At 43.7% G+C, this 25,157-nt stretch overlaps 1 protein-coding gene across 1 annotated transcript in view; it reads right to left on the bottom strand.

The window, feature by feature from the left end:
* Positions 1-224: 224 nt before the first annotated feature.
* Positions 225-25,157, bottom strand: part of LOC139419621 (A disintegrin and metalloproteinase with thrombospondin motifs 2-like) — a 51,111-nt gene continuing 26,178 nt past the window's right edge. Inside the window, exons 4-22 of the mRNA XM_071169600.1 lie at positions 16,596-16,822; positions 13,861-13,944; positions 13,069-13,225; positions 12,854-12,959; positions 12,473-12,619; positions 10,794-10,926; positions 9,321-9,434; positions 9,032-9,177; positions 8,741-8,916; positions 7,397-7,530; positions 6,643-6,766; positions 6,408-6,488; positions 5,846-6,009; positions 4,946-5,105; positions 4,353-4,485; positions 3,841-4,048; positions 3,584-3,713; positions 3,412-3,486; positions 225-1,444 (exon numbers count right to left, since the gene is read on the bottom strand). Coding sequence (XP_071025701.1) covers positions 549-1,444; positions 3,412-3,486; positions 3,584-3,713; positions 3,841-4,048; positions 4,353-4,485; positions 4,946-5,105; positions 5,846-6,009; positions 6,408-6,488; positions 6,643-6,766; positions 7,397-7,530; positions 8,741-8,916; positions 9,032-9,177; positions 9,321-9,434; positions 10,794-10,926; positions 12,473-12,619; positions 12,854-12,959; positions 13,069-13,225; positions 13,861-13,944; positions 16,596-16,822 — 3,395 coding nt within the window. The 3' untranslated portion in view covers positions 225-548. The remainder of the gene's footprint in view (positions 1,445-3,411; positions 3,487-3,583; positions 3,714-3,840; positions 4,049-4,352; positions 4,486-4,945; positions 5,106-5,845; positions 6,010-6,407; positions 6,489-6,642; positions 6,767-7,396; positions 7,531-8,740; positions 8,917-9,031; positions 9,178-9,320; positions 9,435-10,793; positions 10,927-12,472; positions 12,620-12,853; positions 12,960-13,068; positions 13,226-13,860; positions 13,945-16,595; positions 16,823-25,157) is intronic.

The following is a 25,157-nucleotide window of genomic DNA, read 5'->3' as shown; positions in this document are numbered from 1 at the left end:
TTGATACTGCATGTAAAAAATGCCTCAACATACTCCACTCTCCCCTATATATACTGTATATACGGTATGTATACATTCTTTATGTACGGGTGGTCCTGGGAATCAAACCCACTACCCTGATGTTGCAAGTACCATGCTCTACTAACTGAGCTACAAAGGTCCAAATTGTAAACTGTTCACAATATTAACAAAAGTACGATATGTAATAACATCAAAGCATAAAAGACAATTAAATCTCTTCATTGCCAAGCAGCAAGTACAAATATGCAATTATCGCTCAAGAGAATGTATTTACAGAATAGTAATTGTAGAGTTCATTTCTCAGTATTTTGTCTGTTTTGTCCTTTGCTGTTCCCTTTCCTCATTGGATAAAAAAAAGCAAAGCAGGCCAAATTCCGATCTTCAAGCCGCAAGTTTTAATTTCTACATGACTGACAGTCTCTGAACTGGTTTCACTCTAGTTTCAATAAAGCAAAATGGTTATGCAGGTGTTCAATAGAAATATTTCCATATAGAGCACTAACAAAGATGTCTTGAATGACTCACTATCAAGGTCCTGGTTTTCTTTTTGCTCGTCTGAGAAGTAAGTCTTGCATCTGTTTCTCGGCTAGGAGTTCTTGTATCCTCTTGTTTCGTGTCGTTTCTCGGAATGGAGGCCGTATTCTAGGAACAAAGTGGTTTTGAAAGACCTCGTTGTCTACACCAACGATCCTATACGGCACGTCCACCGAGTTGTTTTCTTGCTTGTCCTCTGTCTGGTGGGGGGCTATGGTGGAGGGCATGAGTGTCACAATGACCCTACGCTGTGTTGGAATGGTTTTCCGTCTCTTGTCTCCTTTAGGTCTGGAAGTGGATGGAGCCAGGGTTGTCCAGGACTCCCTCTCAATAACATCAACCCAAGCTGTGGTGGACTTGGGGACATTTGTAGTTCTGAGAGTTGATGGGTCCTGACTGGTGGGGATTGTGGTGGGTTCAGCGGTAGTGACGGTGATGACGGAGGTTCTGGGAACCGTAGTCTCCTCAGTGGTGGTGGTTGGAGGTTTAGTACTTATGGCAGTAAGCAGGGAGGTGGTTATTCTTCTGGGCTGTCTAGTGGTTAATCCAGGGGTGGTGGTAGGCCTATATGTTTTAGTTGTGCTGCGTTCGTCGGTTTTGGTTGTATACTCCCCATAATCATCACGCTCGACATAAGCAAAGTCAGTGCTATATATCCCAGCGGTGGGTTTGGGTCTGAGGGTTGTTGTCGGGGTCGTTGAATAGGTGCCATTGGTGGGGGTGGGTAGTGTGGTGTACCTCCAGGGCCCAGTGGTGAGGTTCTGGCCCATAGTGGTGAAGTTCCCCTCGGTGCAGGACTTGCAGCACATCTGTCTGTACCCCGTGTTGGTGCAGTACCTGCTCAGCACCTCCATACGACAGAACGCAGACCTATCCCCCTTACACTGCCCTGAAACACAAAGCAACACACATCTCAGAAACAAAACACAACCTCTATAGGCCCAGATGTTATGGTAAACATAATAAACCATAAAACTACCCCAAAGAAAGGAAAAGTGAGAAAGTAACAGAAAAGGCTACTGTGATTAAGCAAGCATAAAGAAAGGGGATGCTTTGTTTGTCAGACTGAATGGATGTAAACGGTAAGATACAATTGCTCTTCATCATATTATTCATCACTCGCGGTGTATAATCTGTGAGACAAAAAGTTGAATCATTTGATGAGTTTATTTGTTGGGTTTGGGCTGTACTGCTAAAACAAACTAGAAACCAAAGTCATATAATACACTCTCCCTGTCAAATATATGAAGCTGTCTATGCAGTTCAGTATGGAGCTGTTTGTCTTGATTGAGTACTGTACATTAAATCAGAAGGTATTGTACACAGTTAATAATTTGGTGAACACGGGTTAAGAACTGCATAACACCAGCAAGCCAAAACAGATGAACAATAACTGATATAAACACTGGGCGTCAAGGGAAACAAGAAATGTGTCCTCCTTTGTGTAAAGGGAACCCATTTAATGTCTCGTGATAAGCATAAAAACTCTTAATCCAGTATCTCTGATAAAAATCATTTTGGACCAATATATAGTAGGGAACACATGCTTTCAGGCCTCACAAGTTGGCTGGTGAAAGCACACAATTCATTGTTGTCACCAAGTTCAGAAACTTGGTCCTTAATACAGGCAACACAATTTGATATACTGTAGATACTCCCAAGTCACAGTTCAAGTCTTGTTGACACAGGGTTTTCACCACGGCGGCCAGAATATAGCTTTCCACAATAATGATACAATGATAGTAAATGACGATATTTGTGTTGTCCATGACGGTGCTGTGAATAGAATCCATTTGGTTGTAAACATCAAGTTCAAGTCATTTTTTCACCCTCAGGAAGCTTCTGCTGTGTCACACAAGAAAAAGCCATGTTTTCATTTCTCTCAACAGCCTAATAAGGCAAAGGTATCCTCGGAGATGTTTATGACAAAATCATTGCACGAGGTCTCTGAGTATCTTTTTTTTGTTGACTAATTCCTTACAATTATACACTAACAAACAAGCATTTAGCGATATAAGGACACATTTTTAGTGTCCTTGGTCTGACGCACAAAATGTGTTTTGAGTCAAATTCACAGTACTTTCTGAAAGTGAGAATGAAACTCTCACCTCCCCATAAACATTCTGGCCTCCTAACTAAATTCCCATACTGTTTAATGCTCATTTAAAGGTTTCACTTAAATATTTTGCTAGAATTGATACAAAAATACATATACGGTATGGTAACAGTCAGTGATGGAGAGGCAAAGTAATCCACACCTTATTTCTGTGGTACTATTTCTGTTGATAATTGTGTATGCATACTGTATAACTATAATGAGCATGAGTCTGCTGCACCTTTTGTGTTGAATAAAATGTCTCTTCTTGTTATCAAATCAAATCCACTGCAAATTCACTTCCATATTCACTTCCATGGAGTGTCCCAGGTTGAAACCCAACAACTCGCAACCAGTGAGCGACTCCATATACAGAGGCCACGACCATAGTCCTGCATCCCGGCGTTGATAGAGCCTTATCAGGATGGGATGGGAACTTCCATTTCTCTCGTCAGTGAGTGTTCCAAGGCCAGCTCTGCAGCCTACAGTACAGTAAGACCCCTGAAGGATAGAGTGTGTGAGAGAAAGAGCCAAAGAGACCACAGTACAGGAAGCCTCCACCCCCCTCAGCCAGACCGAGAAGCCAAAGTCGGGCAGGAGCTTTTCGGAGCCAACCTCCAGTGTAGAGGAGAACAGAAGAACAGAGAGCCACTATCAATGCAGTCTGCCTTGCAGAGAGAGGCAGAGAGAGAAGGGTAGAGCCCAGGTGAGCAGAGGCATGCAGCGGACCCCACACTCCGCGCTATAGAGGGGACGTTTACTTGAGGAGATCTTGGGTACAGGAAATTCTGGGTTGGACCGTGACAGCCACTGGATCAAAACGTTTTTTCCGTCACCTGAGAACAAAACAAACGGGATTGTGCACGGTGTGAAAATCAAACAATATTGTATCAGTAATACATTTTTATGTACTTTTTATGCGTGGACAGTCACCTGTGCAGGGGACTAGCTGGCAGGTCCTTAGTGTAATGGGTTTGGTCTCCATGCAGAGTCCAACTGAGTTATCAGGAGTGCTACACAGAACCTGGCGCTCCTGGCTCCCGTTGCCACACGTCACCGAACACTAAAACACACGCACACACTCCTCTGAGTTAAAGATTTAATGGAAGCAAGTGTTTTCCTGTCTATCTTATATTTCCTGTCGGTAATGGTGGAGAATTATTCACATTTGCCTTTCAACGCCTACGTACCTGGGACCAGGGTCCTACTCTCCACTGGGCAGGGCAGAGCTGGCGGTTGCAGGGTCGTCGTCCCTCTGGCCTGTCATCATTACAGTACTTGCTGTGGATGGAACGTTGGCCACCTCCAGAGAGGGGCTGCTGACAGCGTACAGAGCGGCTCTGGTAGCCAGTCTTCCCACAGGATGAACTGCACTCCTCCCAGTCCCCAGTGATCCAACTGGAGAATAGAGTACACACACACACACACACACACACACACACACACACACACACACACACACACACACACACACACACACACACACACACACACACACACACACACACACACACATGGAGAGAGAGCGAGAGAGATCACACTCTCACTCACTGCACTGTCACCATACAGGTAGAGTGAGAACAGAAATGACTTACTGAGACAACAGGAATAAGCTTATGTACAGACATAGTAATACAATTGTTGCATAGAACATTCACAGCACACATATCAAACAAACACATACATAAATGCATTCACATACACTGGCTGGGAGCACTCTTTCTGGTTACAATCCCTGCTGATAGCTCTGAGATTGTCGATGTTCACACAGTAGGTGCGGTGGACCATCTTCCCATCGGACTTTCTCCTGCAGCCAAACCGTGTGTACTGCTTACCTATCGAGGGTACAGTGTACACAATACCACTCACATCAACAATGTGGGTCAACATCCAAGGTTATTTGACAGGTAAGCCCTTTCCTGCAGTCAATGACCAAAAACGCCCTCTTTGGTTTCATGGGTATGTCATTAATATTTTTTATACTTTATTTTTTAATAATGATTCGAAATACGAAAATACGGTGTTTCTATGTCAGTTTTTTGGGGGTATATTTCAGTCTTCTGTGATGTACAGTATATAAAGTGTAATATTGGGATGCAAACTCAAAATGTACATGGTGCAGGTGTCTTCTTTTTTTAATAAGCCCATAACCATGTGTGTGAGGTCTACACTTTTGTTTCAAAGTAGATTTGTTTAAGACTACCCAGAATGTGTGACCCTGATTCAGCCCACCGCAGTAAAAGGTTTGAATAGCATATTTATTGACCCTTCCAAAGACACGCTTGTTTTACCTACCTCCTCCACAGGGTTTAGAGCACTGAGACCACTTTTTCAGAGCCCATTCAAAATAGGCTGTGTCCTCCTGCACCAGGTTGCTCTCTATGGATGACTGCAGCTTCTCGTGCAGAATGTATTTGTAGGAGAGGGTCACTTTGGAGTCACCGTGGGAACGGACCTGTGGGAGGAAAAGATACAGTACATGCCATAAATGACAAATAGTAAGTTATGGAGCAGCTTGAGACGTGGCAAACACGACAGCGACAATGATACGGTACATTTTCTTTAACTACTGTGCATTTGTTTTAAAGGCCCACACTGTTAGGTTGGAACAATATTGTGAACATGATCCATTTCAGACTGTTTTGGTGGGGTGTAGTTTTGGCCTTCCAGAGACATCACCATGCAGTAAATTAGTTCATTAACCAGTAAGAAACATCTTTGCCAAAACCAGAATGTTTTTCGTTTTCTCCTCCCCACTCAGACCACTCCCAGACAGTCCTAGCAAAATTATTGCCTGAGAAATTGCCCTTTACTAAGAAGCTGCTTTGATTTATTTTGACCATTTTAATTGAAAACAATCACAGTATATAATTGTTACCCAAAAATGATTTGATATTGAGATAAAAACAGCTGCATTGGACCTTTAACTAACTCCACATGAGGCAAACAGATGCAGAGGCTTTTGCCAATGATATGGCTGGATAGTGGATACTCACTGCACAGAGAACATTTCAGGTTCAATTATTTCCTGAAGCTACTACTACTATATCCGTTGGTGAGGTGGTTTTAACTAAAAGTGGATACGGACTAAACAATGATATTAAAAACATTGCTCTGTGGCATGTAGGCTACACATTAACCCAGGTCATCGCAGTCATTTTGATTTTTGTCAGGGACCTGAGTATATTGACTCACCATGACCAGAACAGCATATCCCAGAGGTCCTGTGGTCTGGACGGTCTCCGTGTCGTCATCGTTGTGGTACTCCCACTCCACCCCCTTCTCTATCACCATACGGGACTCCGGGAACTCATCCTCGTTATTCAGAAACAGATGACCCGTAGCCTGGTTCTTCACCGCTGACACCGGGAGAACAATGAGAAAAGGAAATCCTAATGGTTGGTTTCATTTCCGTCTCAGAATGACACTTTTGGTTAAACTTGAATTTTCCTAAACTTGGTTATTCATATGAGGAACAATCCAGAGACATTTGGCAGGATTGTGATGATGAGCATTAGAGCAGTATAAATCAGTATCCTCAGGTGATCTCTTCCCAGTAGTCCAGATCCATTATTGGCAGCCGACTAGAGTTGTCTGTACTCTCAAACCCAACGCAGCCAAGACCTGACTGAAGCAGCAATTAATAACAACCTTCCTTACCCAAGCTAGTCACAGATTACTGATTTATTGAGGCCAATGTCCAGGGATATTAACGACCCACTCTGTTCTTCACAGAACCGCCCATAAATAAACCTACCTAGGATGTGAGGGGTCCCCTTGAACTCCTGGATCAACAGATGCCTGGCCCCTCGGGGGATTTCAAGTATCTTGAGGAAACCTGAAACAAACCGCAAACAAAATAGATGTGTGATGACGAAGAGTCTCGTCTTGGCATAAAATCAGCTTAAGATACCGAGAAGAGCATCCCTAGACTCCCATTAAAAAATAACAAATTGTGAAGTGAGGGTAGAGGAAGTTGAGGAGGGGCTCACCTTGTTTTTTAACGCTTCTAGTGAAGTTTCCCTTGATGATCTTACAGCTGGAGTTGTCTCCACCGCATATCCCACATTTGTCCTCCTGCGTGTCGGAGGCTATCTGGTTATCACAGCCAACGTGCTGTAGAGAGATTAGCTGAGTCAGTGTTTGGGAGTATGGGATCCGGCTGAGGAGTGGGACTGGATGGGTCAATCAGGACAAAGACATTCTTTCCGACAAAATTATTTCTGACAAACCTCCTCCCATTGCACAGTCAACATTTGAGAGTTGTACAGTGCCGTCCAACTCATGACTCATACTACAGTAATAAGGTGGACAGACAGTATAATACATTATATACGGAAAGGGAAAATAAGGGGTAAAGGATTCCATACGAGAGAGAGAGAGAGAGAGAGAGAGAGAGAGAGAGAGAGAGAGAGAGAGAGAGAGAGAGAGAGAGAGAGAGAGAGAGAGAGAGAGAGAGAGAGAGAGAGAGAGAGAGAGAGAGAGAGAGAGAGAGAGAGAGAGAGAGAGAGAGAGAGAGAGAGAGAGAGAGAGAGAGAGAGAGAGAGAGAGAGAGAGAGAGAGAGAGATCTGGAAAGCCCATATGGAAAACGGTCATAACTTCAGTTGCACCAGACCAGCGAAAAATACCCAGTAGCAGGAGGAGATTTATGGGATTGTGTAAGGCGTCGTAATGTTTATGGCCATATTTAATAATGTGCCTTCATGCATGACTTCTGTAGGCCAGAAGACCTGGGCGATGCCTACCTCACAGTCCCCCCGCACACATATACTGTAAGGGTCTTTGTAGGAGCAGCGTGTGCCATCGTGCACCATCCTGTTCATGGCCACCACGTCTCCTGTCTCCTTAGACTTGCAGTAGAGTTGGCATCTCTCATCAGCTACAGTACAGATGAGAGGGGGGGGGAGAACATGATATAGGGTTTAATAAAGAAATTATAGTCATACAGTATTCAGCTTTCTTTGACTGTGCCCATTTTCCTGTCCATATTCCACTGGCACAAATGAAACAATCTGAACAAACAATATTTTGAATTCTATATCATACTATGTCTGCATTATTTTGTTTTAGTCATGAGGATACACATGTATGGCAATAACAACAGGATAATGCAAAAGGACACTGTAAGGGTGTGTAATGAGACCCTTCATTTATAAAGCTAATCAAATAACACAATAACAATCTTTCCACCCCGGTGGAAAGCAGGAGGGAGATTCCTGAGTAATGACATTTCCATGTGTCCTTATTTAAACACTGGCCTGACCGACGTTCCCCTGACATGTGGAGAGGCATGGCCTGTCTGTCTGAGGGCTTCTCGGATTCCCCGGGTAAACCAATCATTCCCCATTGACCCCACTCAGAACAATCATTATAGTCGCCAAGAGACTTGAGCTGCTGGGTCATTAACTGAGCTGATGCTCCTTTTTCTCCTCCTCCTACTTCTCCTGCTCTTCCTACTCCCTTTCCTCCTCCCCCTGCTCTCCACCTAGAGCTCAGCTGTCTGTTTTAGCTATGGGCCACCTTATGTAACTTCAGATTTGTATGATGGTTTGCCATGGAAATTGTCCCTGGCCTCACAACGGAAGAATGAGAGCAGTGATGTAGACATTTTTCCTTTCTCTGTCTCAACAAAGCCTGCAGGTCAACTTCTGATAAAAACATTTTTTTTAAAAGCCATCTGGCCTCTGGACAGTCCATGGTTGGAGAAGGCATGCACAACACAGGAGGTTGGTGGCACCTTAATTGGGGAGGACAGGCTTGTGGTAATGGCTGGAGAGGAATAAGTGGTATGGCATCAAACACACGGCTCCGTTCCAGCCATTATTATGAGCCATCCTCCCCTCAGCAGCCTCCACTGATGCGCAAAATGGAGAAAGTCCAACTTATTATACTCTGCTTCTATTCTAGGTGTAACAAGATGGCAAATAGTTGCATCTTATTCTTAGTGTCCAAAAAGTGGTAGTTATGCTATAACACAGTCCACCTGTTTAAGAATATTGCTAAAGCATGTTAACGTCAGCCCTTCTCTGGCCCTCTCTGTCTTTTTCAAAGCCAGGACTTTTGACTCCCAGGCAGCACTATGGACTTACGGTCAGGATGCTCATAGGGCAGCCAGTGGTGCTTGGTGTTGTCATACTCAAAGTAGGGGTCCCACATCTTGCACTGCTCCTCCCTGAAGTCAGCGAAAGGCTCGGAGCACTCCTCTAGGCTGCACAGCTGGAATTCATAGCTGTTGCCATAGCAGGTGCGTCCTCCATTGGCAGGGCTGAGTTATGGCAAGGGAGAAAGGCAGCGGGAGTCCCTTACATTTTAGACATCTTCCTATTATGAAGAGGGAGTGAATGCACATCTATCTGCGTGTCGTCTTGGGTTGTACTCACGTTGGGTTGTCACACTGACGGGTCCGGAAGCGCACACCACCCCCACAGGTGCGAGAGCAGGAGCCAAAGTTACTCCACGTGCCCCAACCACCATCCTGCCTTAGAATGTCTGGAGTCAACTTGATGCAGTAACCTTTGAAGCAGTGCTGAAAGAGAGGGAGAGGGATGGGACGGGTGATAGAGAGAGAGAGAGAGAGAGAAGCAGGGTGAGAGGAAGAGAGTTGCCACTGCTTATGTTTACACAAACATTGTAGCAAAGCGTTCACGTGTAAAGAGGAATCGTTCTCACCATCCCCGGTGAACACTTAGTGCCGTCGATGGGCGGACCCTTCTTGGTTTTGCAGAAGAAGGGGTTGTCTGGGTGACTGCACCAGAGCTGCTTGCAGGGGTCATAGGTGCTGTACTAAAAGAAACAGATTCATGCTCTCTCTCACACATGCAGCTGAAGAAAGCTTCCCACAGCCTAACACTGTCATTAAGGACGTCTATGTTAATACTTACATTTTGTGAAGTACATATGTTACCAAGGCCCTTAAACAAGACATTGAACTTGGTCAAATCTGATTCACCAAGACAAAAACAATGATTGAATTACATACAGTACATAGAACCACACATACTATGAATCTATTGCGGTCCCTCACAGCACAGCACCCTCAGATACATTTGCAGGAGGATGTTTCATGCCTTAACTCAAGTAGTTTAGACTGTAGGTTAAAAATCACCCCATCTTTGCTTACTCCATCACCATCAAACAAACGAACAGGCTGCATGCGAACGTACAGTACATGTAACCTGGCCTGAACTACATGGAACAAATCATGGAGTCAGGTGTGCGTGTGTCTGTGTGTGTGTGTGTGTGTGTGTGTGTGTGTGTGTGTGTGTGTGTGTGTGTGTGTGTGTGTACACGAGGTCTGTAAAACCACAGTCCACCAAGCTCATAAAATACCAACCCCGATCGACACAAATGTACATGAATGTCACGAAGGGTAGACAGTGACATGGTTGACCACCCTAACAGGCACCGTAACAGCTACACGGTTTGTGGACAACATTAGTTATGGACACCCTACTTCTCGGGACCTAGGCTTATCTCTTACCTGCTTTGCTGAACGGGCCACCCTTCCCAGCTAAGGAAATAGTTTGACAAGAAAGCGAAGCAAAGTGTCCAATTGGCACTCCCCCCAATTTACTCCAGAATGTGATCCAAAAACCTGCTGTCCCAGCTGTCTTTATTCTCTTCTTTCCACATCAAACAAAAACCATCTCTCCAAATAGTTCAGCCTTCTTGAAACGAAACAATGAAAAACATTTCAATATAACTGACTCTGAAGTGTCGACTCCCTCTTTAGAGGGGCAATTAAATGTACCCGTTATTGTTTTGTAGTTCTTTTCATCCAAAGACTAATGAGGTCATACTGCAGCGACAGATCAAGTCAGCGTGCTTTGAACTCATGAGTTCATAAAAATCTGATTTGTTCCCCTGGATGCTTTAAAAGCTAAGATGGCTCCGGTTTTATGGTCACACCCTGACCTAGACCCAGACAAGGAGGTCATGGAGGAAGTCAAGGACGATGGTCATTAGAGAGACCCTGGAGTGAAGCTTAAGCTCTATTGGATGTTTCCAGCCCCAGATGGCAGCCTTTCTAAGGGATGGAAATTCAATTAAATTGGTAACTCCACTAGATGCTGCTGGTGTGGCGACTAGTCAGCTTGTTGGGCATACGGGTGCATACGGGTGAGGAGTTGATGAAGGACTCACCGCCGTGCACATGATGTAGCCGGCGCCAAAGTCAAATCGACACTGCTCGTCCATGGAGTAGTGGATCCCTGGTAACTGTGGCAACGCCGGCCAGTCATGGTCAAAGGGGTCGTCACGGAGACAGTCATAGGAGCTGAGGGAGAAAAACGTTCATTGGAATTGAAGACGTTGGTCTCGATCTAACAGTTGAATAACTATTTCAAAATCTCACCCTAACCCTTCACTGTAATCACATAAGGAATGAGCCACATGACTGCAAGACAGAAGAGAGCAAGACAGAGAAACCTCCATAACTGACCTGATCTAATGTGTATAAGACCATTAGACAACATACAGTGCATTCGGAAAGTATTCAGACCCTTTGACTTTTTCCACATTTTGTTACGATAAAGCAAAAACAGGTTTTTAGAAATTTTAACAAATGTATAAAAAAAGAATAATAATTAAATATCACATTTACATAAGTATTCAGACCCTTTACTCAGTACTTTGTTGAAGCACCTTCGGCAGTGAATACAGCCTCGAGTCTTCTTGGGTTTGACGCTACAAGCTTGGCACACCTGTATTTGGGGAGTTTCTCCCATTCTTCTCTACAGATCCTCTCAAGCTCTGTCAGGGTGGTTGGGGAGCGTCGCTGCACAGCTATTTTCAGGTTTCTCCAGAGATGTTCGACCGGATTCAAGTCCTGGCTCTGGCTGGGCCACTCAAGGACATTGAGAGACTTGTTCCGAAGTCACTCCTGCATTGTCTTGGCTGTTGGCTTAGGGTTGTTATCCTGTTGGAAGGTGAACCTTTGCCCCAGTCTGAGGTCCTGAGCGCACTGGAGCAGGTTATCATCAAAGATCTCTCTGTACTTTGCTCTGTTTATCTTTCCCTCGATCCTGACGAGACTCCCAGTCCCGCCATTCAAAAACATATCTACAGCATGATGCTACCACCACGTTGCTTCAACGTAGGGATGGTGCCAGGTTTCCTCCAGACGTGATGCTTGGCATTCAGGCCAGAGAGTTCAATCTTGTTTTTTATCAGACCAGAACAAGACCGAGAGTATTTAGGTGCCTTCTGGCAAACTCCAAGCGGGCTGTCATGTGCCTTTTACTGAGTAGTGGCTTCCGTCTGGTCACTTTACCATAAAGGCCTGATTGGTGGAGTGCTGCAGAGATGGATGTCCTTCTGGAAGGTTCTCCCATCTCCACAGAGGAACACAAGCTAGTGACCATCGGGTTCTTGGTTACCTCCCTGACCAAGGCCCTTCTCCCCCGATTGCTCAGTTTGGCTGGGTGGCCAGCTCTATTTAAGAATGATGGAGGCCACTGTGTTCTTGGGAACCTTCAATGCTGCAGACATTTTTTGGTACCCTTCCCAAGATATGTGCCTTGACACAATCTTGTCTCTGAGCTCCACGGACAATTCCTTCAACCTCATGGCTTGGTTTTTGCTCTGACATGCACTGTCAACTGTGGGACCTTATAGACAGGTGTATGCCTTTCCAAGTCATGTCCAATCAAATGAATTTACCACAGGTAGACGCCAATGAAGTTGTAGAAACATCTCAAGGATGATCAGAAAGTCATGCTGTCTGAATGCACTGAAAGCCATGTTCTATGGGGGATTGAGATGTGTCGGTCCTGACTGTGGGAACAGAGAGAGGTCAGAGGTCAGTGTTGCCCTGGACTCACTTCAGGTACTTGCTGAGCTCCGCCTGGCTGCATCGGGACCAGTGGAAGCGATGGAAGGCAGCCTGCACCAGAGGGGCCATGATGCTGCCCATGGGCACCTCGTCGCCACATTCATTACCAGGGGGGCCATCATGCTCCATACCCAGCCTGCCAGGGGAAGACAGGATGGCGTCAAATATACAGCAGGTACTAATACATCTGTGAGTATGCATGCATGTGTCCTGTGTATTCATTATTTTTATAGAGTTTCTTGTTATCCTACGAAATGTAAATGCATAGTAGTAACTGTTGTCATGCATACAATATTACTGTTGTAATACATACAATAGTACAATATTTGTGCATACTGTGTGTTGAACGGTGTGTATAAGTGTGTCTCACACATGTCCAGTCTCATGTGCCACGACGAAGGCAGAGGAGAAGCCATCCTCGTGGTTGAGAGTGCAGCTCCGCACTGGGTGGCACATACCCGTTACAGGAGCGTAACCTAAGCAACGAGAAAGAGAACAAAAGAGAGAGAAAAGAAGGAATATGTATACTGTGTGAACACACATTATGTGTATATTGTATGAGAGCACATTAAGTATCTCCAGTACCTTGCATGCCGGAGGGACCAAACTCCTGTCGGGTGAGGAAGATGGCATGGTCATGGTACTCTGGATCACTCCTGTCTTCCTTCTGCTGCAGGAAGGCCCAGCGACAGATGTTCTCTAGACTCTGAGACGGGTTGCCCAGCTCTATCAGACTCATAGACTGGAGACAATACAGGAAAGGACAAACTATGACTACATTACCTCAGTCCATTCTTACAACATAGTTATGCTAAAAAACTTGATCGGTTATTGATGAGGGTGACTCATCAAGAAGATGTCGACAACTTATTTTCATATATTTCCCTGTTTGTCTGCAATGCATTGAAAAGGCTTTTTTTCAAAGTATTTCTGGCATATCATTCTAGCCAGTAGGTGGTACTCTTGAAGTGACAAATTCATACCGGTGCCATGACAGCAAATGAGGAATTATCTCATACAAACTGACAGTCACATCCAATCCATAATACAATTGATGTAACTCCGCACACAACAAAATGCTTTTGCAGACTAGAGATAATAGGGTTTTACTATTACATTTACTTAACCAAAGTAAATGCAGTAAAGGACTATTCTTTTTTGATCAAGGTTTTTTTATTTGGCATTTTAAAGATTATACAGACTAACGGGTAGAGGGCAAAACAAACAGATCCCTTATCGCATCAACCCCACATGCTCCAACAGAGCCCCACAGCAGTACCAGAGTATAGGAGTATTCTGACATGGGGATCAGTCTATCTCCTACAGGTTACATCTGCTGACCATGTGAGTGAATGACTGAGGCCTATTGTGTCTTACCTTGGCAGGACACAGCATGATGATACGGACCAGAACCACGTTGATGTGAGCACCCAGGGTACGATCCTGGTAAATCTCATTCACCTGCAGAGATAGACAGACAGACAAACTGACAGAAGCACGTGGCTTGCGACTACAGTACAGGATCATAATGCATATCACTTGGCTGAAGTATCTGAGAGAGGTTGGATATTGTGCAGGAGGGAGAGAGCAGTTAACAGGACCTGGTGTGTTTCCATCTGACATTGATATATTGGAATTTTATTAATGCATCATGTGCACCTCTTCCCTAGAAATGCACCTCTTGCTAGGAACGCTCTTCTCTCTCTAAGGGGAGCTCTAATTAAAAAGTATCCACACGTATTTTATGTCCTCCGTCACTATTCCAGTCCCAACTGTCAAAGATTAGTAGGAGAGGCAGGGGTGTCCTCAGCCTGAGTGTGCATCTCCCAGAGAGGGATGGCCTCCTCTGGCCTCGTCTGTCTGTCACACTTTACTCATTTACACACCTCACCTTTCCTGGCATAGGGGAGGAGGCCCACGACAGTGCAGTGAGTGAGAGTGTGATCTCTCTCGCTCTCTCTCCATGTGTGTGTGTGTGTGTGTGTGTATGTGTGTGTGTGTGTGTATGTGTGTGTATGTGTGTGTGTGTGTGTGTGTGTGTGTGTGTGTGTGTGTGTGTGTGTGTGTGTGTGTGTGTGTGTGTGTGTGTGTGTGTGTGTGTGCGAACGCAGAGGAATAGAAGGAGGACAGTCCCCTGTAAGATAAACTGAGCTAATGAGGCCAGGGGAGGAGAATAGAGACCTGACAAGAGAGCAGAACAGACACGCACACTGACAGACTGACTGACATGGGATAATGTAAAAGGTAACTCTGATTGAAAATCTTTAGCTGTATTATCATATCAGATTTAATCTAATACGCATGGCAGCCATTTCACTACAATGGACCATTACAGGGATTCTTGAAAAAGGCTAAAAGTAAAAAATTATTGAATGTGCGTTGGAGTCTAGATACCTGATACACCGAATCCTTTATGTATTATGCAATTGAATGCAGTTTAATTGGCACCAATGCACAAGAATCCAAACGAGCCTATTAGAGCTAAACAGGCCCTTTAAGGACAAGTCCCCAGTACCTAGTCCCCAGTCAGGAGAACACTGCCTGTCTCCCTCGTGCTCTCTCTCTCTCTCTCTCTCTCTCCTCTTCTTCTGCATAAGAGTTGCTAAGCAACCTTCAGAAGATGTCCTTGGTAGAAACCCCCTGGGGCCTGTGTCTGTCTGGGCCCCTTCCTCTTGATAGGCTGGGCCAGCTGCACCTGAGCCCTGAGAACGCCTGGCCATGTCTGTCTGTCTGTCTGTCTGCCTTCCTTCCTTCCTTCCTGCCTGACTTTCTGCCCGCCTGTCTCATCATCTTTCTGTAGACCTGTCTGTCTGCCCGCCTGGCCTATGTTTGTCTAGATGTCTGTCTTTCTACCTGTCTGCCTGTCTGCCCGCCTGTCTCATCATCTTTCTGTAGACCTGTCTGTCTGTCCGCCTGGCCTATGTTTGTCTAGATGTGTGTCTTTCTGCCTGTCTGCCACTCTGGCCACCTGTCTCATCTTTCTGTTAACCTGTCTGTCTTTCTGTCTACCCACCTGGCCTCTGTATGTCTGGCATTCGGCCGGTCTGTCTGCCTGCCTGGCCTCTGTCTATCTGCTTGCCTGCCTGACTACCTGCCAGTCTCATCTTTCTGTTGACCTGTCTGTCTGTCTGTCTGTCTGCCTGTGAGAATTGATTTACTTGGATTCATCCTCTTGCTCTGCTTCAGTGGATCAAATGTAAAATGGCTAAATGACTCCCCTTACTGAGGAATAACAGGACTGTGCCACAGTGTATTTCTGGGTAGTGCATTCGATCTTGTTTTTCTTATATTTCTAGAAAATGAGCCGTCATGAAGCTTTCAAATTCATGCAAAATGAACAGTACTGGATCATTCTAACAAATGAAATAGTGAAGGAAGGCCCGCTGGTACAGTGAACAGTACTCTACTGGATCATTCTAACAAATGAAATAGTGAAGGAAGGCCCGCTAGTACAGTGAACAGTACACTACTGGATCATGCTAACAAGTGAAATAGCGACTCCCAACGCAACGCACCCTTCTCTAGCCATTCCTCACACACACACTCTTTTGCCCTCATCCTTATATGTATCTACCGTCCCCTGTTTAATTCCTCCCCTCTCTCTCTCTCTCTATATATATATATATATATATATATATATATATATATATCTCTTCCTGGTCCTACCCCATGCCCCTGCCCCCCCCCCCCCCATCCCTAACCCTGTGTTAATAACCCTGGCAGCAGGACCCTCATTAGCACTGGCCCCTGTCCTGACCCACCGGAGGGCATGAGCTGGATTCTATTTCACTGGCCAGGTAGCTGACTAATTGTAGCCAGAGTGCCAGAAAATCATTAGAATCAAATTAATAATTCTGCAAGGTCTCAAACAGGGGAGATGGGTGGGCGGAAGAGGCAGATATGAAAAAGGGGAAAACAAACACATTGAAAGCACATAGAACACATAGAACAGGTTACAGAGTTTTGTTGTAGAAAATCACCTCAGAGGTGGAAATTGCATATGTGTAAAAGGTTTAGTCTAGTGTCGTGTAGCGCTGCGTAAAAAAAAATATATATCTAAAAAAGAAGAAAAAAAGAGTGTAGCGTAGCGTAGCGTAGTATATGGCACTAACTATGTTCATGAGGGTGAGGAGGTACTTCTGGATGTGCTCTCTGCCATGGAAGTGGACCACCGAGGAGTCCACCCCGAGTAGGACCTCGATGTTGAACAGCTCGTGTTCCTCGTTGGCCTGGCGACGGGCTCGAGCCTGCCTGGTCCTGTTCCAGATCCGGTTGTGATGCTGATGCTGCACTCCTCTGGACAGGGCCTGCAGGTCCATCAGATCGCCTATAACTGACCCTGAACCACACAGACAGACGGATACAGTATGTGTGGATGAAGGCCTTAGAGAGGAGTCACAGTAGCTAACGGCATTGTACAGAAATATTATTTAAGCTGGATGATATTAGCCAACAAAAAAAAACATTAAACAAAGTGTTGACTCAAGTAGTATTCTTCTCCAAAAATGTTTTTGTGTGTCACGTGTACTCCCTCTCTGGCATATAGGTCATCAGGCTGCTGATTATCCTGCACACCTGCCACCATCGTCTCGCGCACCAGCGCCTCATGACCCTCAACTGGACTCCATCACCTCCTTCATTATCTTCCCTTGGTTCTCACCTCAGGTGTTATTGACTCTGTTTTCATGTCGGTGCGTTGTTTGTGTTTCGTGGTCATTGTATTTATTAAAACACTCACTCCCTGAACTTGCTTCCCGACTCTCAGTGTACTCGTTACATGGTGCTGTATCCTTGGAAGTAATCCAGCACGGTCATGGTGATAAAAATGTGTTTTTACCATTTAATGTTCTATATTAGTCAATAGCCATTTTTGGAACGTACAGACAAATCAAATGTGTCTAGTTCACAGCAGGGTTGGACTAAATTCAGAATTTAATTGAGAATTCAATGAAACTGAAATGCCTCTTCTATATTACATGAAGGTGTGTTTTATGCAAATATACATGTTGTACGTGAAACATCAAACATGTCGTTGTATAAACTCAGCAACAACGACAAAAAAACGTCCCATTTTCCAGGACCCTGCCTTTCAAAGATAATTCCTAAATATCCAAATAACTTCACAGAGCTTCATTGTGTAAACACGGTTTCCCATGCTTGTTCACTGAACCATAAACAATTCATGAACATGCACCTGTGGAACGGTCGTTAAGACACTAACAGCTTACAGATCATAGTCAATTAGGGTCACAGTTACGAAAACTTAGGACACTACAGAGGACTTTCTACTGACTCTGAAAAACACCAAAAGAAAGATGCCCAGAGTCCCTGCTCATCTGCGTGAACGTGCCTAAGGCATGCTGCAAGGAGGCATGAGGACTGCAGATGTGGCCAGGGCAATAAATTGCAATGTCCGTACTGTGAGACGCCTAAGACAGCGCTACAGGGAGACAGGATGGACAGCTGATCATCCTCGCAGTGGCAGACCACGTGTAACAGCACCTGCACAGGATTGGTACATACAAACATCACACCTGCGGGACAGGTACAGGATGGAAACAACAACTGCCCGAGTTACACCAGGAAAGGACAATCCCTCCATCAGTGCTCAGACTGTCCGCAATAGGCTGAGAGAGGCTGGACTGAGGGCTTGTAGGCCTGTTGTAAGGCAGGTCCTCACCAGACATCATCGGCAACATCGTCGCCTATGGTCACAAACCCACCGTCGCTGGACCAGGCAGGACTGGCAAAAAGTGCTCTTCACTGACGAGTCACGTTTTTTTCTCACCAGGGTGATGGTTGGATTCGTGTTTATCGTCGAAGGAATGTGCATTATACCGAGGCCTGTACTCGATTTGGAGGTGGAGGGTCCGTCATGGTCCGTGTGGTCTGGGGGCAGTGTGTCACAGCATCAACAGACTGAGCTTGTTGTCATTGTAGGAAATCTCAACGCAGTGCGTTACAGGGAAGACATCCTCCTCCCTCATGTGGTACCCTTGCTGCAGGCTCATCCTGACATGACCCTCCAGCATGACAATGCCACCAGCCATACTGCTCGTTCTGTGCGTGATTTCCTGCAATACAGGAATGTCAGTGTTCTACCATGGTCAGCGAAGAGCTCGGATCTCAATCCCATTGAGCACGTCTGGGACCTGTTGGATCGGAGGGTGAGGGCTAGGGCCATTCCCCCCAGAAATGTTCGGGATCTTGCAGGTGCCTTGGTGGAAGAGTGGGGTAACATCTCACAGCAAGAACTGGCAAATCTGGTGCAGTCCATGAGGAGGAGATGCACTGCAGTACTTAATGCAGCTGGTGACCACACCAGATACTGACTGTTACTTTGATTTGGACCCCCTTTTTGTTCAGGAACATATTATTCAATTTATAGTAGTCACATGTCTGTGAAACTTGTTCAGTTTTTGTCTCAGTTGTTGAATCTTGTTATGTTCATACAAATATTCACACATTAAGTTTGCTGAAAAGAAACGCAGTCGACAGTGAGAGGACGTTTCTTTTTTTTTACCAAATTTACATATACCTGTATAGGACATATTGTTGAAACAATTGATTTGAAAATGAATGATCGTGGAAAACAAAACCTATATGCAAAAATGCTAAGTTATTATATTTCATTAATCACAAAAATGTTCTTCAGTGTGGGAAAATGCTAAATTGCCCAGAATGCATTAGTTTAACCCTCACTTTGACCCTGAGGCCTTCAAAAAGAAGCCAAACAAATTCAACGGTTGGTGGAAATATAATAGGCTATTCTAAGCACTATGGTTAAAAGAGTACAGTATATGAACATTGTTTCCTGAGAAAAGTGATGTATTCTTTCATATCTGAAAGTGTGACCTGTCAGATCCAATGAAACTCTCATGTTCTATTGCTGGCTTCATATGCTCGTGGGAAATGGAAAACTGGAAAGAGGGAAGTCATAAATCCAACATGATTGTGTTCAAGTGCTTTTGAAGTCAGAAACTATTCTTCATCCAATAAGATTTTAGCTAGCTCAATAAAGTTAGCTAATTTGCCTATATTGTCAAACTAGCTACATTCTCCATATTGATAAGGTTGTAGTTGTCCAAAACAGATTTGTTGTCATCTTTTGTTTGAAAAGGTACAAGGTCAAGGGTGAAATGTCACAACTTTGCAACTCGTTCAAGTGAAACATCCCAGTCGTAACTAGGAATGTCAGATAATTACAATAGCATGTGAATGCATGCAGCATATGACTGAGTGGAATTTCTTTGAATTGTACTGAATTGTACTTCCTGTCAGTCAAACTCAAATTCTACATCCTGTGGGGTGTGGCCAATTCAATTTGAATTTAAACTCATGAGCTGATTCACAGTGCATAACCTTTTCTATGCCATTTCAAAGTCTTGTGGTAAGATAGATTGATCTGACAGCTTGTTAAAAAGTATAATCCTCTCGACTGTTTACACACACATCTCCGTCCTGCCAGAGAACAGGTTTGAAAGAGAGAGATTCGTTAAGACAATTGTAAAATCTTGGGTTTGCTCCTTAGAATAACTTCTCTCTATCCATTGGTGAAATGAAAAGCAAAGGTTGACCTTCCAACAGGACAAAGACCCTAAGCACACAGCCAAGACAACACAGGAGTGGCTTCGAGACAAGTCTCTGAATGTCCTTGAGTGGCCAAGCCAGAGCCCGGACTTGAACACAATACAACATCTCTCTAGAGACTTGAAAATAGCTGTGCAGCATCCAACCATCCAAGAGCTTGGGAGGATCTGCAGAGAGGAATTCAATCTTGGTTAAATCAGACCAGAGACTTTTGTTTCTCATGGTCTGAGAGCCTTTAGATGCCTTTTGGCAAACTCCAAGCGGGCTGTCATGTGCCTTTTACTGCGGAGTTTTCACTTTGTCATTATGGGCTATTGTGTGTAGAATGATGAGGAAACATTTTTATTTAATCAATTTTATAACAAGGCTGTAACGTAAAAAAATGTGGAAATGGTAAAAGAGTCTGAATACTTTCCGAATGCACTGTATATCTTCATAATAGTGTTAGCACAATGACATGCTAGCTGTTCTCATAGACTTTCATCAACTGCTATCCATTTAAAAGCACATCCCAGCGTTGTACGAGATCTTCAGTTTCCAGGTAATTGCTAGCATGGAATAGCCTTCATTTCTCAGAACAAGAATAGACTGACGAGTTTCAAAAAAAAGTTATTTGTTTCTGGCCATTTGGAGACTGTAATCGAACCCACAAATGCTGATGCTCCAGATACTCAACTAGTCTAAAGAAGGCCAGTTTTATTGCTTATTTAATCACCACAACAGTTTTCAGCTGTGCTAACATAATTGCAAAATGGTTTTCCAATGATCAATTAGCCTTTTAAATGATAAACTTGGATTAGCTAACACAACGTGTCAATTGGAACACAGGAGGTGATGGTTGCTGATAACGGGCCTCTGTACGTCTATGTAGATATTCCATAAAAAATCTGCTATTTCCAGCTACAATAGTCATTTACAACATTAACAATGTCTACACTGTATTTCTTATCAATTGCATATTGTTATTTTAATGGACAAAAAATTTGATTTTCTTTCAAAACAAGGACATTTCTAAGTGACCCCAAACCTTTGAACAGTAGTGCATAGGAAACCTCACAGGAGAGGCATTTGAACGTAAACATTCTGGAACATATGAATTTTCATGTGCCTTAATAACAAACTTGTATGCCATCTGTAAAAATTAATACAGTTGTTAAATTATGAACCTAATTGGTTTAGCCACAGAAAAAGCCAGGAATCTTCCCGCCATCGCTAGCCATGATTGGCTGAGATAATGGATGGGACATGCCGATAATGGACATGCTGAGAGATGAGTTCGGATTGGTCTGTCATTTATTACGCTTCTGTCTATAACATAAAGTATGTTTGGGTAATTCTTTGTATCGCAGTTTTTTTTTAAAGATATCACGAAGAGGACCGAGTTTTGAAATCAGTGGAATGCCCGGTGTAAGCAGAGAATGATGGCTAAGGAGATGGAGAAAATTGAGGCGTTTGATTGCAAATGTGGACGGAGTCGAAAAGAGAACAACAGAAGGCTGTTGTATAAAACACCCGTCTTCAGAATACGTCTTCAAACTAAGGGCAACCATGGCATCCGTGGCAGAGAGGGAGAAGCGTTCATCCATGTATACGAGCAAGAGAGTCTAGCTAGCTACATTTTCACTTATTATACGTTTCTAATTCTGTCAGAAAGTTGTTTTCATTAAAAGTTAAAGGCTGGTTCGCTAGCTAATGTTACGAATATGATCTTTGTATTAATACTGTTGTTTTCATTGATAGTTATAGCCTAATGTTAGCTAGTTAGCTAACATTAAACCTAGTTGGTGGTTAGCTTTAGCTACCTGTAGATTTATGCAGGGTAGTAACGTTAGGAGTTGGATTTATAGTTCATTGTGTAGCTAGCTAGCTTCATGTCTAAACAAAAGACTACACTATGCAAGTAACCATTTCACTGTACTGTTTACACCTTCTGTATCCTGTTCATGTGACAAACTTAGATTTTATTTGATATAGCTTTTGTTTACTAGAGACGGTAATTGTGAAGAACAACATGACCTGCACCAAAGTCAAATTAGGATGTAACATTAGGCCAACAAGACAGTTTCCCCTGTTCTAAAATTATCTGGTAGAATGCCCTGCTTTTATTTTGTCACACTCACAACCGTAAGATATTTTCTGTAATTAGCTCGCCATTAACTCGATCTTGTTGTGAGTTTATTTTCCTATAATAATAAATACAAATTAGCTTAAGTTAAGACATTGTCAGCTATATGATTTGGTCATTATTTGAACTGGCTAGTCAGCTAACTTAACTTGAACTAGTTAGCTAACAAGCTAGAAACAAACCAAAACATTATTTAGAAAGTTGCTTTTAGTTGCCTGGTTCGCTAGATTGACATATACTAAATATATTTTTTAACAGATTAGTTTATTCTTTTTTTAAATACACCAGTTATGCTATTGTGGACCACCAGGCTGCTGATGTCATGGAGCCTGTCGTTTTTGTGTTTATAGCTACTTTTTCATTACGACAAGTTTGATGGTGAACGACTATAGAATGTTCATGATGTCACTGCGACAGCTGTATACAGTCGTGTCGATAGACGCAGTATAAACCAGCCTTTAGTCTTGAAATATTTGGTTGTTTAGTACAACATTTGTTTGTTTAGTACACTCACTACCATACTCACTGTTTAGCACGTGGCCTCACATTTGAATCCTGGGTCTAGGCTTAATAGGGTGATGACATCATCGTTTTTTACAGCGGTGGCAACAATAGGGGAGACAATGATGCTCTACTGCACTGCAGTTGCCAATACAATTTCAATTGAGAAAAAAGCATGTCTAAATCCATCAGATTTAAATAGAGCCTGGATGATGACAGGGGTGCTCTTGAATTATGACAAATTGGCTCAGAAAAGACATAGAAAGCTCAGACTAATAACAAGCTAAAAGTGTTCACATAAGGCCAGTCATATTTTTTTTAGAAAGCTCCCCTTTCAAGTTTTAAACATATTTATTTGATCATTAATGATGTGTTCTTCTCAATAAACAATCTCCTCAGGTTCATTACAGGAGCAGATTTATGGCTGATTCATAGAAAGACAGGGTGGTTAGAGGACAGAGAGCTGGAACAGCCGTACTGCTGCCTGGCCACCAACAAGACCTCATATGCTATAGGCAGGGAATCTCGTGAAAAAATGGGAGAACTTCTAATAGGGAAACTGGAGGAGACACATTAGATCACTGTAATCATTTTTAAATCATTTTTAAATCTCTGGCCAAACATATGTAGAAAATGTATCTAGATTTATAAAATATGAAAGATAATATTAAGGGTGAAGAAAAAGGTAATACATTCCACGCTAAAAATTCATTTCGTATTTCTCTTTAAAATGATATCATTGCTCCTCGATATTACAATAGTGCACCTTAAAGCATTGTGTCTTTGTGTACGCACTTCCAGGGCTTTCCTACCGTAAAACAATGGCATGAGTTCTGTCTTCATGGACTCTTTTGCAGGTGAACTCTTGATCGAAGCATTGGAATAGATGGAGCAAACCTGGCAATCCAAGCAGCTTGGGAAGTGAAGCATGGGAACAGGGGACGAAACCACCCGTTGCTCAGGTTACCTTCAGCTCACACCCGGGCCCCGTTTCCATTCCAGCCCATCAAAACATAACTCAGCACGTTCCAACACAGGCACCCTGAGCTAAAAAACAAAGTCATCATATTTCAAGGGTAAAGCCTTCGAAGAACAAAAATGTTCTCTGCCAATGACTATAAATAGATTGATACAGAGGCGGGTGGGTCACGTGCTTTGGGTTTCTATACTGACTGTGGACATTGATTCCTCATTAGTGTTGATAGATACTGTGTGTCGATGCTGGTGAGCTTTAATACTGGGCTTCCCAGTAGCAATCCTCAAGGACCCCTCATATTACACACTGATGAGAAAGTGTGAATTGAGACATGACAGCGCTTTCAAATTATAAAATGGTTGAATAGAAAGGAATCAACCACAGGTGTTTTTTATTGGAGTCTAGGCTACTTCATTTTAAGTCATTTAGCAGATGCTCTTATCACTCGCGATTATTAAGTGCAGTGCATATATTTGTAGATTTGTTCATACTGGTCCCTTGTGGGAATTGTACCCACAACCCTAGCATTGCAAGTGCCATGCTCTACCAACTGAGTCATACGGGACAAGAGTCTATACTTCAAGTATAAATAGCATGGTGGCTGGTGCAGTTCTAATGCTGTTAGCTGTAACCCCAGGTGGGACTGTGAGGTTGTGCACTTGAGGCAGGTACTTAGCCTTAGGGGCCTCTGGGAACATTTCAGTGACAATGCAAAATCTAAATAGTAAACCCACCACAAAAGTCACCCTGGATGAGGGTGGTCTCATGAGGTATGCTGGCTCAGCTGCTTTCAATCCGAATGTGAAGAGAAAGGATTCGGGTGCAAGGGAAAAGCGTATCGAGATCACATGTCTTCGCAAGATGAAGTGATTCTTGATGTTGTTCTACCTGAGCGGATCTTAAAACACAGCATCCGTCTGAGGTCACACTTTCCTTCCCCTTTCCATTGCTGCCTGCAGCCAAATCCCATCCAGATGTGTTTAGAATCCTAAACCTTCCCTGGGTTACCCAAGGTCCCCGCTCTGTCACTCAACTGATCCGCCGCATCACACCCAGCCTAGCTCCACATTCAGGGGATAACGGCTCCACTCAGATGAGATTGGAACACTGACATCAAAGCCAAATAACAAAAAATGTATGCTGCAGTGAAATAAAGGAAATCTGTTATGTGACGCAGTATACAACACCCAAACGAATAAACAAGATGTAGTCAGAACATTTAAGACAGCACAGCACTTTGTACAGACAGAGAGAACCAGGGACGTCTGTAGCGTCTACGAAATCGCCTGTAAAAAAAAAAAAAACATGTTCACCGTCCAACATTTGTCAAAAAACAAACGGAATGTTTTTATTTTAGGGGATGACTTTCAATGAAAAACATGTGCGGTGGTGAAACACACACACACACACACACACACACACACACACACACACACACACACACACACACACACACACACACACACACACACACACACACAC

The sequence above is a fragment of the Oncorhynchus clarkii genome, chromosome 10, assembly GCF_045791955.1.
Source record: "Oncorhynchus clarkii lewisi isolate Uvic-CL-2024 chromosome 10, UVic_Ocla_1.0, whole genome shotgun sequence".
Taxonomy (NCBI): Eukaryota; Metazoa; Chordata; class Actinopteri; order Salmoniformes; family Salmonidae; genus Oncorhynchus; species Oncorhynchus clarkii.
This window is presented reverse-complemented; position numbering and strand designations above follow the sequence as displayed.